At 37.5% G+C, this 12,584-nt stretch overlaps 1 protein-coding gene across 1 annotated transcript in view; it reads right to left on the bottom strand.

The window, feature by feature from the left end:
* Positions 1–12,584, bottom strand: part of LOC306881368 (receptor-type tyrosine-protein phosphatase N2-like) — a gene marked incomplete at its 5' end in the record, with an annotated part of 177,308 nt that overhangs the window by 71,937 nt on the left and 92,787 nt on the right. Inside the window, one exon of the mRNA XM_079435448.1 lies at positions 5,493–5,557. Coding sequence (XP_079291574.1) covers positions 5,493–5,557 — 65 coding nt within the window. The remainder of the gene's footprint in view (positions 1–5,492; positions 5,558–12,584) is intronic.

Genomic DNA, 12,584 nt, shown 5'->3' with positions numbered 1-12,584 from the left:
AACTAAACAGATTTCAGTATTTCAATAGGTTGGTAAATTAACATTATATCAGTTAATAAAATACGTTTTTTTAAATGTAAAATATTTAAAATTTTAAATGTTAAATCCTTAAAAAAATCTGTTAAAACCAAAAATGTTGCTACCAAATTTTGGCAACCACAGCTGCCAATTTTATGGACTTTTTTTTCTTTTACAGTGTAGGTACAAATATCAAAACAACAGAGCTCTGCATCCAGGAGCTATATATGACATTCATACATCGCATCAAATAATCATGTCTTCATTTTAAATGTTGCATGTGCCCACATGAGGTGTGACCTGTGGAAGGCCTATCGATCATCCCTGCTTATCTCTGTGACATTTCCTTACCTCAGTCTCCATCTAACACAGTCACATCCACTACTGTCATATCAGATCACTAGCTAAGCATTTCTGTCATTACTTTAGCAGAGAGAGATTTCAGTCATGCGTGAGATTAAAGAAATCCTATGACTTGATTGGCCCCCATGGGAAGGTTTTTCTTTTCTTTTTCTTTCTTTTCTATTTCTTTCTTTTCTTTCCTTTTTCCTAGATCAGTCATGCCCCTGTTAGATCATGCCTCCAAGCCAGAAAATTAAGATCCAATCCCGGATGCCAGCTCCTGTCAGAAAATATCTGTTTTGTCCGGTAACAGAACAACTAGTCAGCAAAGAAGCCTAATACCCAAAACCTGTTAACGGCAAGTCTTGTCTGGTACCCAAAATAACCCAAACGATTGTTTAACAGTCTTCTATCAGCCAAGTAAGTTGACTGAAAAAAGCCAGTGAAGAGCAGAAGCAGGAGACGAAGTGATGACGATAAAAAAGAGCAGAGTTTATTGAATCGTCTTACTTCTGTATGTTTCAATGCTCAGACTTTGTCTGACTACTAGCACAAATTCAACAAGTACTGTTAACTGCTTCACAACAACATCCCATAAACCTTGAAATTCCATAAACATTCCCTCATATTTCTTATTCATGAAGACAAACATCCCTTGAAACACAGTCATAAGACTAAACAACAATGCAAAAATCATATAAAAACAATAATAATATAAATAACTAATCAATTAATGAATCAATGAAATGACATTGAAATGGCATTATTCATTTTTATTATAAATTATTATTTAATAAATGAAATAATAAAAATGATTAAATGATTGTAAATGAATGAATAAATGAAAAATAAAAGAAAGAAAGTGAAACACAACACAAAAGTATCATTGCTCTCTTGAAGCAAAACACACACAGTTTGCATTTGCGGATCCTCAGATCCTTCACTCCTTTATGATCTGCTTATGATCCTTTTCCTCTCTCCGGCAAGCACATTCATCTTTTTCTCCTTATGCCTTTCATAACCTGTGTCAATCCACCTACTCTCACACACTTCTGCTAGGTAAAACACACACAGTCATATGCACGGCTCTGCGTGGCTTTTTACTTTATTCAGAGCTATCTGATCACATACAGCTGAGATAATTTCTCTTTCCCTTCCAGCTGAGAGTCCTGCGCCCCCCGCCGAGCCCTGCAGAGCAGTCATGATTAAGGGTAATTACCAACAAAACGGGCCAAGATGACAACCTTTAGACAGCTGCCCTGCACACGTACAGCATGGTGAAAATGACTACCAGAGGTGTGTGAGCAAAGAGAATGAGAAAAAGAGGGCCAAAAAAAGGGTAGTATTATCTCCAGAGCGCTGTAATAAGAGTTCTGGGTTCAAATAGTTAGTTGCACCTCACTACAAAAATCCTTGCTGTTAAAATTTGATTTTGAAAAAGGGTCAATATGGATGTTAAACATGACCAGCAGCTCAATCTCATCGTTAATTACTCTTTATTTTTATAAACGACATATGTTGTCAGTCGGCGCTGCAAAATTTATGCACTCATGAACAGTTTGCAAACACAGTTCTCACCAGTAAAACATAAAAGCTGTTTCATGACCCTGTCAAATTCAAATAATAATGTCGATGACAGTTTTTACTAGCAAACCAGCAGTTACAGTGGATGAAAAGATAATGGGCGAGCTGGAAGCAGCGCAGCTTGTTTTGCGCATATTCTCCTCTTTGCTTGTTTGTGGCAGGTCTTATGGTCACATTCTCTATTGGAAAGCTCATTTAGACCAGGTTCATAAAGGCTGCCGGCACATCAGTACCCTACTTGATTACATTCTCCCCTCTGCTGAGAGGCCTCGATGAATATTTATCAATGTGGATGCACGCACACCCTCCCCTTTCATCACATCTGTCCACCGCCCCTCAAAACCTTCTTCTCTTAATTTCTTTATGAATATTAAAGGCTGCATTATGTCAGCTCACAGACTGACAGCACTTGAGCTAATCCTGTTATTGTCTTAGCGAGATGGCTGCATCTCTTGCTTAATGTGTTAAAAAAACATGCATCCTTTTATTTATTTATTTTTTCCCTCTCTATTGTTGTGTTTGTCTTATGTTGGCATGGAGACAACCCTAAGTGGATCGGAAAACAATTTGTGGAGGTGGGAGGATGGGTTATCAAAGTGCTGCTTTCAATAGGAATATGCTTGACGTTAATTCTTGGCAAACAATCAATGCCTGGGTATTCATGTAATGGGAGTGTCGTGGCAAACGGTGCAGGCAAGGAAACTTGAAAACTAAAAACATCTATCTCAGTGATTGTTAAAAGTCACAAAAAAACAAGAAAATGCTCACATTTGATGGCGCATATACGTAAATCATTAAAAATATTCCAACATTTTCTAAAACGCATTCCAACAAAGAATTTTTAAACTGCTTCCTGCAAATCACTAACCATCATGTGCTGTGGATGATTAAAACACAACATTTTACTCTAAATACTGTGGGTGAATGCACCTTATTTTCAGTGTGGAGCAGGCATTTATATGTGCAAAGCTTCCGGTGTCAGCTGCTCCTATTTTTTTCATCTGTACAAAAATAGTCCATTATGCAGCCCATTGATGTTGAAAACTGTTGTAATATTATTTTAATCTATTATTGTAATCATAAACATACTAGGTTATAGTGAAAACAGGTTTGTCATTCTAGTTATTTACATAGCTTTTTTCCTATTCTAGATTGCTAATAAACATTTCATTGCATACTAAGAATATGACTGGGTTTGTGACAAATTGCTTAGCTCATCTATTCTAAGTCACTTTGGATAAAATGCATAAATGAAAATGTAAATAGCAGCCAACAAATCGGAAGTCTCACAGGAAATCATTGACTTTAATGCTGAAAAATAAGGCAGATACTAAATAATTCCATGTCTCTTGTACACCACTGACATAAGAGTCTGTACGGAGAAGTGTTGCAATTTTATGAAAGTAAAAACTAAAAATAAAACAACAGAAATCCCAGTATATTCTCAGTATATTAGAAGCCTACTATATGCATTTTCTATGACATTCTCTGAGAAATCAGTGTCAGTGACAATTAAAATATATTAAAACGGGAGTCAAGTTTAAGTGGTTAATCATATTCACCAGAAAGATCATGGTGGTTGACCAGTTTTACCAAGTGTTGAACAAAAAGTCTATGACAGTTTGCCAGCTAGACCAGCCCTATCCAGAATGCTGATAATTTCATATTTTATTTTACTTATCAGGCAAAATGTGAATGTGAATTATCTTAATGTTAATGAATGTTAATTTACTAAAAATAGCATAAACTGATCATCAGAAATCTGGTATTTATAATGCCTTTTTTCTGTCAGCGGTCTAACAGGCAATGCTGTATCAATGCAGTTGTTAAGCAGTGCTCAATGGGCTCCTAAACATCTACCACCAAAACAACACAGACTTAAGGGCAGGTGGTCAATGGGTATGAGATCAAATGTCTCAGCATAAGAACAGTCTCATTTGCTCAGTCTTCCCTTAAAGCAAAACAAGTTTGACCATTTTCAATCTAAGATATTAAACTACCGCTGTGGTATATAGCTGTGCAGTATTGTTTATGCCTTAAACGGTTTAAAGTTTCATGCAGAACAGCACTTTTAATCATTTTAGTTTAAAGTATCCAGTGAAATTGCCAAATGTCTACGTGTCAGGCAATAGTCTCTAAACATCTCTTTCCATGTATTTGATTGAGATAACTAATAACCATCTGTCCCCCCATCCTCTCTCTCTCTCTCTCTCTCTCTCTCTCTCTGTTGTGTGGCCATTTTGATTGACAGAGTATATTTGGCATGTTGTCTCTGCAGCACACAGCGAATTGAATCAGTGACATAGAGAGCCACTTATCTCTATTTAATGACAATCACAGGCAATATACACACACAAATATACACACTCACACACACATCTACACACACACACACACACACACACACAGACGCATATAAATATATAGCACACAATCACAGAAAGAGGTTTAATGATGTAACTCCATTCCTTTGAGTGTAAGACGTGTAATTCTTTTATATTAAGTCGAAAAATAAATGCCATTTAGTATTTGGCTTTTGGAGTTTTATCTGATCTAATAACTCACAAGAATAGAGCAGGCTAATAAGAGAGTACCATAAATGCTATAGTAATAGCATGCATTTTTGGATATGCACCATGGTAATAGCATTTTTGGAAGTACTTTGGAATAACACATAAATGCCATAGTACACAGTATGAATATGGCATCCACAAGAGATTTTGCATCAGATGCAGTTAGCTGCAATCTTAGTGAACCATCATGATAATGATAACAGGACTTCAATTCTGGAACTTAACTTTCAAGTTGGACGTAAGACTTTTTCCTATTTGTTGACTGCTAGTCATACTGTAAGTGCTATGATTTTGCCTTTACCTGTACTTGCTTACCACAAATGTAGCATAAGGTCTACAATCCATAATTTGAGTTTTTCTTACAATTTAAAGGGATAATTCCCAAAAAATGAAAATTATGTTATCATTTACTTACCCTCAAGTTGTTCCAAACCTGTATGAATTTCTTTCTTCTGTTAAAAACAAAATAAGTTTTTTTGAAGAAAGGTACTATGTAAGGTACTATGTACGTTAATAGGTCATAGGGCAGTCATAGGGCAGTCATGGCCTAGTGGATAGATAGTTGGACTAGTAACCCGAAGGTTGTAGGTTCGAGTCTCAGGTCCGGCAGGGATTGTAGGTGGGGGGGAGTGAATAACCAACACTCTCTCCACCCTCAATACCACGACTGAAGTGAGACCCTTGAGCAAGGCACCGAACCCCCAACTGCTCCCCGGGTGCCGCAGCATTGGCTGCCCACTGCTCTGGGTGTATGTTCACTACTGGGTGTACTGTATGCTTGGATGGGTTAAATGCAGAGCTATTGCTAATCCATGACATTTCATTCCCGAGTTTGATATAAAAACCATCTATAAAAGAATGCCAAGTTAAGGGACAGACACGTTCAATATGGGGTTGCACTCTGGGAAAGGAGGATGTCATCATTGGTGAGGGAGGAAGAGGGGAGAGAAAGAAGACTCCTTTCCTCTGACTTACATCACTCAGTCCAGCCTCAAGAATCCGCAGACCACTCTCCTTTTCCAGCTGTCCTTTCTGCTCAACTGTTAAAGAGAAAAAAGGGAGACTGAGTGAGAGCACATCAGAAACTATAGTATGTCATCAGTGCTGAAATGGATGTGTGTGTGACAGGTGTGTTTGAGCTCATTTGAATGGGCATTAGGGAGACGAGACATATTCGAGAAGATGTGACAGAAATTTATTTATTTTTGATCAAATCTGAATATTGAAATATACATGAAATGACAAATATCCACAAGCAACAATCAAGAGGGTGTGAGGACAATGGAAAATGATGAGAGGGTGAGTAAAATGCTCTTCAGGATTATTAGCATTAAGAAAGGATTTTATGTTTGGGGACTTAGAAGTATATTGCTCCAGAAAAATACCCCAATCAAAATGTTTCAGCCTGAAACCTGCAAGTACAAACATTTATCCTGCTGTGTGAATCTGGGGGCAGTGGTAAAAAAAGAGCTTGTGTGGCTGCAAAACTGAATTTACTTAGACTGCTGTGGATGTTGTCATATTTTCAGCTGATGGATCAGAATTCTGCAGCTTTTTTTCAGTATGTGACTATGCAAAGCTTTCATAGCTTTTGTATTGAATAAAAGGTCCAAAAATATGGCACATTGTGTGGGCTTTGTATGTCAAAATGTATTTGCTGGTAACAATTTGTATGAGACTAAGCAGTTGTGAGAGAGATATCTTTTCTTTGATAACTTCTCAGAACACTAATATCAGTAGTTCCTTTCAATAAAGTTGTGACATGTTTAATCCTTCAACACATACCTGAGCCATTTCAAGTGGCATTTCAAGTGCTGCATCTGCAGGCATGACAGAAACCGTAAAGAAGCATGATGTGTTACATATCAACCATTTCTACATTTGGCCTGCAGTAATGTTAGTTTGCTTACAGCCCCAGCAAAGGAGTTGAAGTGATACTTAACTTCAATAATTAACATATTACAATTTCGTCACAATTTGCTGTCTCTCCACAACACAAACCCACAATAAATCAGCCTGAAGGTCAGCAATGGTATGTCTGTATGTGTGTGTGTGTGTGTGTGTGTATGTGTATATACATATTTGTCACACTTAAAAGATTCAGATTATCAAACAAATGTTAATATTACACAAAGATAATGCAAGTAAATACAAAACGCAGTTTGTAAGTGATGATTTCATTTATTAAGGGAAAAAAGCTGAAAAAACCTACCTGGCCCTACATGAAAAATTAATTGCCCCCTCCTGTTTAATCATGAAAGAACTGTGATTAACCACATTATTGTAGAAAGCTGAGTTAAATTTCACTAGACACACCCAGGCCTGATTACTAGCAGACCTGTTGAATCAAGAAATCACTTAAATAGAACCTGTCTGACAAAATGAAGCATGCTAAAAGAGCAACACATCATGCTGCGATCTAAAGAAATTCAAGAACAGATGAGAAACAAAATAGTTGACATGTATCAGTCTGGAAAGGGTTATAAAGCCATTTCTAAGGCTTTGGGACTCCAGCGAACCATGGTCAGAGCCATTATCCACAAATAGAGAAAACTTGGAACAGTGGTGAACCTTCCCAGGAGTTGCTGGCCTACCAAAATTACTCCAAGAGTGCAATGACGACTCATCCAGGAGGTCATAAAAGAACCCAGAACAACATCTAAAGAACTGCAGGCCTCACTTGCCTCAATTAAGGTCAGTGGTAATGATTCAACAATAAGAAAGAGACTGGGCAAAAACGGAAGAGTTCCAAGGTAAAAGCTATTGCTGACCAAAAAGAACACAAGGGTTCGTCTCACATTTGCAAAACAATATCTTGATTATCCCCAAGATATTGGGAAAATATTCTGTGGACTGATGCGACAAACGTTTAACTTTTTGGAAGGTGTGTGTCCCGTTACATCTGGCATAAAATCCAACACAGCATTTCATAAAAAGAACATCATACCAACAGTCAAACATGGTGGTGGTAGTGTGATGGTCTGGGGCTGCTCTGCAGCTTCAGGACCTTGACGACTTGCCATAATTGATGGAACCATGAATTCTGCACTCTAGCAGAAAATCCTGAAGGAGAATGTCCGGCCATCAGTTTGCGACCTCAAGCTCAAGCGCACTTGGGTTATGCAGCAGGGCAATGATCTCAAACACACCAGCAAGTCCACCTCTGAATGGCTCAAGAAAAACTAATTAAGGGTATGGAGTGGCCAAGTCAAAGTCCGGACTTAAATCCGATTGTGAATATAAAAAGATGATCTTTTCATATTCCTTTTTTTTTATTATTAAAAAAATGTTGGGAAAACATTATAATTTTGTTTTTTAATTATATTGTTAATTCACATTTGTTTGCTTGGTCAGTGGTCTTTGTGAGTTTTGGTTCATTTGCTGTTGTAAGCTGGAAGGAGCTAACTAATATAACTAATAATTTGTTGAAGTGATATGGAACTGAAACAGTTGTTAGACAAAAGTTACTATACAGTCGAAACCAACACCCTTTCCCTTCAATGTTCCATGACTGTCTGAAACACATGATTCTGATGACCCGCTTAGAGATGAAAGCTGAATTTTTGCTCCTACAATATATGCACAAAAACATTATTTTGGAATCATGCCATGAAAACGTATTTACTTTATTACAGCTAGCCACTGGAATAAATCTGTGATAAATCAATTTTAGTATGTAACTTTTACTCTTCCTAAAGATGCCTTTGATGTCATTAAGCTATTTTCATTTAGTGGCACCAAAAGCAGCAATTTCAATGTTGAAATTCTACATTTACTCTGAAACAGTGCCAGGTTAATAACTGAGAAAACAAAATTCTGTAGATGCATGCATGAAGATTTCCAGCGCTCTGTCTGGTTGTCAAAAAACACTGCACAATTAACAGTTTTCAGCAACAAACAGGCCAACAAACACGTTCATTACGAGAGATGGGAATAATCTCAGTCAGTTACTGATCTAAATGTGCAAACAATTACCTGCCATGTTCTATAAGCCATGAAGAAACATAGCATAACACAAGCGTAAGAGAGTGTACAATCTATTATGTGGATTGAAGCATATTTTAGGATGATAGAATCAAACAAAATGCATTAATTAAAAAAAAAGCTCAACATATATGATGAAACACTTTCTCCTACTTTGATTCTCAGGCAACTTGCTCTTTTCAAGCACAGCTTTGATGGTGCATTTAGAAAGAGAGAGTGAATTAAAAGGTTTTTTACAGATTACACAGAAGGGAAAATAATTATACAGTGTGAAATTATAATTGACTTTGTTTACTTTGCCGGAGCAGGAACGGCAGAGTGAGGGAGCGGGGTTAAGAGGCAGAACTGTGATAGTGGAGAGAGAGAGAAAGATATATAAGAAAAACAGACCGTCAAACACGCAGGAAGATAAGGCAAGAAAAGTGTGAAAATAAATGGCAATGCAAGGAAGCTGATGCGAAGAATCTGGACAGAAAAGAGAAAGGGGAAAAAGAACGTTCTTAAGAAATACAGAACAGGATGAGTTGAGCAAGAAAAGAGAGAGAAAGAGTTCTTTAAGTGCCCCCAGATGACGTCTATGCTAATGACACCAGCTGAGTTGGTCTCCAGTGCTGGACTTGTCTGCTGGAGACTCTTTAATTAGGATTTTAATCTATCAAAGCTCATTCCTCTTGCCGTACACTCTTAATGCTACATTCCATATGATTAAGCACGATGCCTCAGAACAATCAACAAGCGACTCATCTCTCCTTACATCATTGTCTGTCTGTCTTCCACTCATGAAAGAACTCTTTCTCCCACTCTCCCATCTGTGCCAGCGTTAAAGCCCGGTCTCTATAAACAGGTGTATATGTGTGTGTGTGTGTGTGTGTGTGTGTGTGTGTGTGTGTGTGTGTGACAGAACAAGAAAAAGGGAGTGTGTGAACTAAAGTGTCTATCAGCTGCTGCGGTTGAGAGAAAATGAAAGATACTTTTTTTTAGTGTCAGGGTCTCAAATACAGCTGAGATATTCTGCACCACAACATCACTTCTTGAGCCAGAGATCATCCAGGCTCGCTAAACATCTATTACTGCCATATATATACTGTTTTGTTGTACAGGCACGGAAATAGAGGTGGCAAATATACTCTCGGCTGTTTGTACGGAAGGTGGCCATATTCAGCTGAAAACGTTTTGCTTTTGTAACAAAACAACATTATGATGTGACACTAATTAATACAAAAATACGTTCAAAACATAACTCATACAATGGCTGGCAAACTAGGTAGTTTGGTAAAAAAAAAAAAAAAACATATTTTTTAATAATAATAACGTCACCTCTAAACTGCGTATTAATAAATGTCCAAACAAGAGTCATGTGATGCAACCAAAATCCAGAAAATAAATAAATAAATAAAACAGGAAGTGATCACATGGTGAAGACCCATGCAGACCCTATTGACTGTGTCAAGGTCAAAGTCTAACAATATCACATATTTTGACCTTTGTTGGACATTTTTAAAGTCATTAAATTTAAACTTTAACATGAAACCAACATAAGCACGCATTCTAAGCACATGTTTTTTAAAGGAAAAATGTATTTTCTTTATCATGGCCAATCTTGTGTCACTGACCCATTCTTGTTAATGAAGTACCTGGATAATGGTAAATAGCTGAATGTAATCTTACTAAATCATACATATTAAAGAGTCACACCTAGGAATGTAGACTGCATTCACATGTGGAAAACAAGCAGAAATACTGTGCCACTAATATCCATCCATCATTTGTTAATGTGTTTTTCTCTGTAGAGTACCGAAGAAATGTTAAATGAAAGCAAATGCAACCACGTTAACAAACATGCCTTCTCACATTGCATATTCACACATGAGGGACTAAATCTCACTCTCCCATGCACTGAGCTTTGACCCACTCTTGCGAATGAAACTGCACCCAGGTTAACCTTGTGTCACAGCCAATCCCCAGAACCCCTCAGAGTCTCCATTTATTAGAGCTCAGAGACTGTGGAGGCCTCCTCCATCCACTTTGCACTCAGGCCTGTCTGCAGCCACTTTAAATGTAAATGAAAGGCTGGGGACAGAGTCAGGGAGCCAGAGCGTTTCTCAGGGGAAAGGGACTGCGTGAGGGTAAGATGCCCTGCTTTTGAATAAATGCCTCATGAAGGTCTGTGTTTTGTTGTGTTTAGGACTGTATGCTGGATTTGGATGAGGTTCAAAGGTAATGAAAGATAAACAGAGAAAAGATCTGTCCACAGATGATGAAAGAAGATAGCAGCCAAACAATCGTGAGAGGTGGTGGTCTTGCAACGTTGCCATGGAGAGCAAATAACGAGGCCTTTGAAAATGAAACAGATTTTCTTCAGATTTCATATATGACATTTGTCATATTGACAAATAAAAATATAGTACATAACATAATCCCCTTTCAGTGCAAATTACAATCTGTTTCACACACACACACAAATTCTGGAAGCTGTATATTTCTGATTTTATTCAGTAAAAAATTGTCTTGACTTTCCAAATTATTCAAGACAGCCCATGAAAACATGTGTCAGGCTTGATTTTCAAGTTGTTTTTCAACTGCTTTAATTGGCTATTGTATCAGTCACTACAGTTTTATTCCAGATATGCATTTCTTAATGTTCCAGCTGTTCCAATTTTTGAAAGTCCCCGCAAAGACATAAATAGCCAATTTAAATGCATTTAAAATTAATCTGAAATGTTTAGTTTGAAAAAAAAAAAAATCTTGTCAAAACACAAAATAACCCTAATCTATGTGAAAAGTTTAGCTTCCTCAACTTCTCTTGCATAACAAGCCGAGACCAGTGTGAATGTTTACACAATGTTCACAAATTTAAACAGTTAAGCTGAAACAGGTCTGTCAGTGATACCATTTGAGTGACGGTATTGGTTCCAAAACTTGGTCGTAAACATACCTAAACAACAATTTATTTCCAAAGATTCATTGGACAGGGAACAAGGACAACCTGTTTGACTGGCTCTGAATCAAGCTTGATTTGCCTGTGGGCTTTGAACCAGGGGATTTTATTTAAACCACACTACTCATCAGAAACAAGTGCTACTTCTCTCTCTTAAGCTCTCTACGCTTGTCCTGCAAAAGTCAAGATGTCTGAAGGACTTTTGGAAATTGTGGCCCACTTTAAACAAAGTCGAGCATGACAGTAAAATGTAAACAAGTCAGCAGAACCATTTGACCTGAAAAAGACTGTGAATATATTTACAGTGTGTGTCTGATAAATTAACTTTGGTCACACTGGTGACATTGTTCAATTTAACTAAACAACTTCTAGTATGAAAGCATTTATAGTTGTATACGCAGCAAATTCAAACAGCACTATACTACAATGTCAAAATTGTATCATGCAACCATATTTTCAAAGAATACATTTTGCAACACAAATTTTATTTGTTTTCATCATCCTATACTGAGCTGAGGTGTGTGTGTATCCATTTCATTCTACTGAGGAGAGGAAGAGTTATTGAGAGATTGCGTATGAAATGAGGGCCATCCCATCATGCCTTTCCCCCAGTCTGTTTGCAAAAACATAATGCCGTTTCGGGATGACAGAAAAAAGCATTTTCCAGAAAGCGCTCATGGATCTTTTAATATCACGTCTTCATCTCACCACCCACGTTCCTCAGCTCACCTATTCACCCAATCAATCCATCCCTCTCCATGGCTGCCAATGAAAACGGCTGCAAGCAAAGAGATGATGACAAGTGCCTGCCCGACGTGGCTATAACCGTTATCGAGCAATCACTCAAGAATTAGAGCAGACATCATGACAGATGCCAAACCCACCACATATGAAGCCTGTCTATACGTATCTATCACAGAGAATGAGAGAAAAACAAAAAGAGAGAGACAGAGAGTGAGGTGGGATATATGAGGGATGCTTGTTTTTCAGGCAGACAGGCAGAAAATGTTTAGCAAATGTCATTCAATTAGCAGATAGAATTTTGGCAACTAGGAGTTAATAAGCAAAAAATGCAGATGCTAAAAGTGAACGGCACAGGATCCAAATCACAGACCACAATCCAAAACAGATTGTGTGAATTAAAA

This window comes from Barbus barbus, assembly GCF_936440315.1.
Source record: "Barbus barbus genome assembly, chromosome: 2".
NCBI classification, from domain to species: Eukaryota; Metazoa; Chordata; class Actinopteri; order Cypriniformes; family Cyprinidae; genus Barbus; species Barbus barbus.
The sequence above is the reverse complement of the archived record's forward strand: the minus strand, read 5'-3'. Positions and strand labels throughout refer to the sequence as shown.